The sequence below is a fragment of the Microtus ochrogaster genome, unplaced genomic scaffold (genome assembly GCF_000317375.1).
Source record: "Microtus ochrogaster isolate Prairie Vole_2 unplaced genomic scaffold, MicOch1.0 UNK110, whole genome shotgun sequence".
Classification (NCBI taxonomy): domain Eukaryota; kingdom Metazoa; phylum Chordata; class Mammalia; order Rodentia; family Cricetidae; genus Microtus; species Microtus ochrogaster.
This window is the reverse complement of record NW_004949208.1, coordinates 832,465-836,070: the sequence shown is the minus strand read 5'-3', so window position 1 is coordinate 836,070 and position 3,606 is coordinate 832,465. Positions and strand designations below refer to the sequence as shown.

Sequence of the window (3,606 nt, the reverse complement as noted above, 5' to 3'; positions counted from 1 at the left end):
AAAAAAAAAAAAAAAAAAAAAAAAAAAGAATTCAAATCTACTAAGGATGTTGATGAAGATGTGAGGTTTATTGCTGCTGTGTAGAAAGTCCTGACTGGATTTCAAGGCAGCTACTTATTTTGGCAGGAGAACAAGAAGGGGTTAAGGGAGAGCCAGCAATGCATGGTGGAGAGGGAGAAAGAGAGAGAGAGGGAGGGAGGGAGGGAGAGGAGGAGAGAGAGAGCTGGTTGTCTGAAAAACCACACAGGGGAATGAGAGGCTTGGGGAATAAAAGAAAAAAAAGTCCTGGTCAGGTGGGGCTGGAGTCCCAAGTGCAGCCCTGGGGCGGGGCACATGCACTTCAGCCTATGCCACTGGCTAAAAAGCATCAGGCAAATGGCTTTTTCATGAGTTCATACCCCAAACATTGAGCTCCAAATGTAGCATGAATAATAAAAACCCAGAGACAGACATTAGGGTTCAATCTGAAGATAAGAAAAGCAAAGCATCCAAGCCACTAGAGAGCACTTGCCTCTAAGAAACCCTCAAACTGAGATAGAACTGTCTCATCCCACCTTATATTCATTCCTCTCTAGTGCTGGTATTAAAGGCATGTGACTCCCTAGGGAAAAGATCCCCAAAGAAGAAAAAAAAAACCAATTACAGCCCACCATTTGGGTCCTGGGTATCAAACTCAGGTTGTTAGGCTTGTCAGCAGGCATATTTACCCACTAAGCCATTTCCCTAGCACCTATCTGAAGGGTTTTTTTTTTTTTTTTGGAACACGGTTTGTCTGTGTAGACAAGGCTGGCCTCCAACTCACAGAGATCCACCCGCTTCTACCTCCCAAATATTGGACTTAAAGGCATGCACCATCATACCCAGTCTCTATCTGAAGTTTTAACTTAGTTTTCTTCATTACAGCAACATTATTTTAGCAATACAGAAACAAAATGTCAGTAATATAAGAAGTAAAAGCCATAACTTCTATATTACTATTATTAACTAACTATATTAACTAACATTAATCCTTCAATAACATATCTTATAATATATTGTGAAAATAGGGGCTCAATTAGTTTTTTAATTTACACCTATTTAGTTTGTGTGCTCATGTGTACCTGTGTGTGCATGCCATAGCCCAGGTGTGGAGCTCAGTAGACAATTTGCAGGAGGTGGTTTTCTCCTTCTACCATGTGGGTTCCAGTCAGACATTGTGGAAGCTCCTTTAACTGCTGCGCCATCTTGTCTGCCCCTCAAACTATTTTTATTTTTATTTTTTTTGGTTTTTCGAGACAGGGTTTCTCTGTGGCTTTGGAGCCTGTCCTGGAACTAGCTGTGTAGACCAGGCTGGTCTCGAACTCACAGAGATCCGCCTGCCTCTGCCTCCCGAGTGCTGGGATTAAAGGCGTGCGCCACCATTGCCCGGCTCAAACTATTTTTATACACAGAATTTTATACATACATACATACATACATACATACATACATACATACATATATATATATGCTTGCCTCTGCCCCCAAGTGCTGGGACTAAAGGTGTGCACCACCATGCCTGGCTCCACAAAACTATTTTTTTCTCATATTTTCTTTTGATTCTTTGGGAATTTCACAATATGCACTCCAATCCCACTCATTTAACAGTCCTTCTAAGTCTGCCTCCCCCACAACATAAAAATATTTCTACTATTCCATATTTCCCTCCTCTCCATCACATATTCATTTGTTCTAGTGGCCTTGAGAGCTACAATGTATTAAGCAGTATATTCTGTTGCCCAAACAGCTTTATTTGCAAATGTTTATTGCAATGAGTTGTTGGTCTAGTTGAAGACCATTAGCTTCTGGTACACCATCAACACTGGACCCTCACCGAAACTTCCTTTGGATATCTTGCTGTTGCCCTGAGTCATGGAGATCCTGTGGCTATGGTTCTGCAGCTCCTGTCCCTTTGCACGCTCTAGCAGATCTTAGAATAGGGGGTGGACTAACTCAAAGCCTTGGATGTGAGCCTGGGTGGTAGATGAGGTAGTCAGTTCAGGCCTCCATCAGGACCAACTCCTCAAGGAAGGGTCAGGGCCAGCTCTCCCATGGTTCCTGGTGGTAACAAACCCTCAGACATCAACACAGACCAAGGAAGGATGGTAGGGCCATGGACCCAGTCCTTGCTGCAGCTCAGGCCTGGAAAATACCATGGCCAGGACTGGCAGCACAGGTCATTCAGATTAGAATGCCCCCAGTGGCAACATGGCCCTTGGACATCAATATGGCCTCTGGCCAAGGCCACAGGTATCTGTAGGCCTTCTCAGGTAACGTGGGTCCCGAACACCAACACAGATCCCAGCTGAGATTGGGGCCATAGACCTAGGCAAGGCCTTGGGCTGCTGCAGCACAGGTCAGACGTGACTGAACCCCAAGTGGTAGCATCAGCCACCCATAGTAGCCTGTTCCTCACCACCTTGGTGTCTTCAGTTCTGCTTTTCTCTGCATTGGACAACCCACTGATTCTCCTTCTCTCCCATTTACCAACTACATGCCTGTTGATCATAGCAGTGCTACCCGCACATGGCCTGGATGACAGGCTGGCCTGGCTCAAAACTATTTTATTTTATTTTATTTTATGGGGGGGGCATTCTCTGTCTTGCTTTGTTGCCTGTCCTGGAACTAGCTCTTGTAGACCAGGCTGGCCTCAAACTCAGAGATCCGCCTGCGTCTGCCTCCCGAGTGCTGGGATAAAAGGCATGGGCCACCACAGCCCAGCCCAAATCTATTTTTTAACATGACTTCCGTATTTTCAAAATTATTATACTAATCAAGGTCAATTCTAAGCCAACATACACATACATACATATATACCAAATGTAAATGCTGAATGTAACTGAACAGAAAAAGTATCTTATAAAGGCATTACCTTGCATTTCACAGCACCCAAAATAGTAGCGAGGCACAGCCATGTTGCCAACAACTTCCCATTTATTTTCATCAGGATCAAATCGTTCAATGGTGTTGCCAATCTCAGCTCCAACCCACCCACCTGGAACAAAACAAAAAATAATAAAAAAATTTTATTTATGACAAAGATTTTAGAAACCACCTAATCCAACTATTTCATATTACAGATAAGTCCACAGAAACCAGAGTGATCTATCTATCCAAGCTGGCATGAAAAATCAGGATATAATCATAAGTAAAGTTCAGATTTGCTCATTACAGAGTAAAACAAACAGAAAAATTTAGTATAGTATGAGAAACATGAATTTTCCAAAATTTTTTTAAATCTTTGTAATTTTCACTACATAACCCTGGCTATTCTGGAACCCTCAGAGACCTGCCTGCATCTGCCTCCAGAGTGCTAGGATTAAAGATATAAATAACAGCCAAGAGATGATGGCTCACACTTTTAATCCCAGCATTTAGGAGGCAGAGGCAGAAGTATATATCTATGAGTTCAAGGCTAGCCTGATCTACAAAGGAAGTTGTAGGACAGTCAGTGCTATACAGAGAAATCTTGTCTCCAAAACCCTTTTTAAAAAAAGATATGCACTAATACACCTGACCCCAAAACTATTTTTTTCTTTTCTTTTGTTCTTTCATTCATTCTTTCCTTTTTTTTTTTTTTTTTTTTTT

At 42.4% G+C, this 3,606-nt stretch overlaps 1 protein-coding gene across 1 annotated transcript in view; it reads right to left on the bottom strand.

The window, feature by feature from the left end:
- Ipp (intracisternal A particle-promoted polypeptide) overlaps positions 1-3,606 on the bottom strand; it is a 40,879-nt gene that overhangs the window by 10,473 nt on the left and 26,800 nt on the right. The window contains exon 7 of the mRNA XM_005371498.3: positions 2,891-3,013. Within this exon, the coding sequence (XP_005371555.1) occupies positions 2,891-3,013 (123 nt within the window). The remainder of the gene's footprint in view (positions 1-2,890; positions 3,014-3,606) is intronic.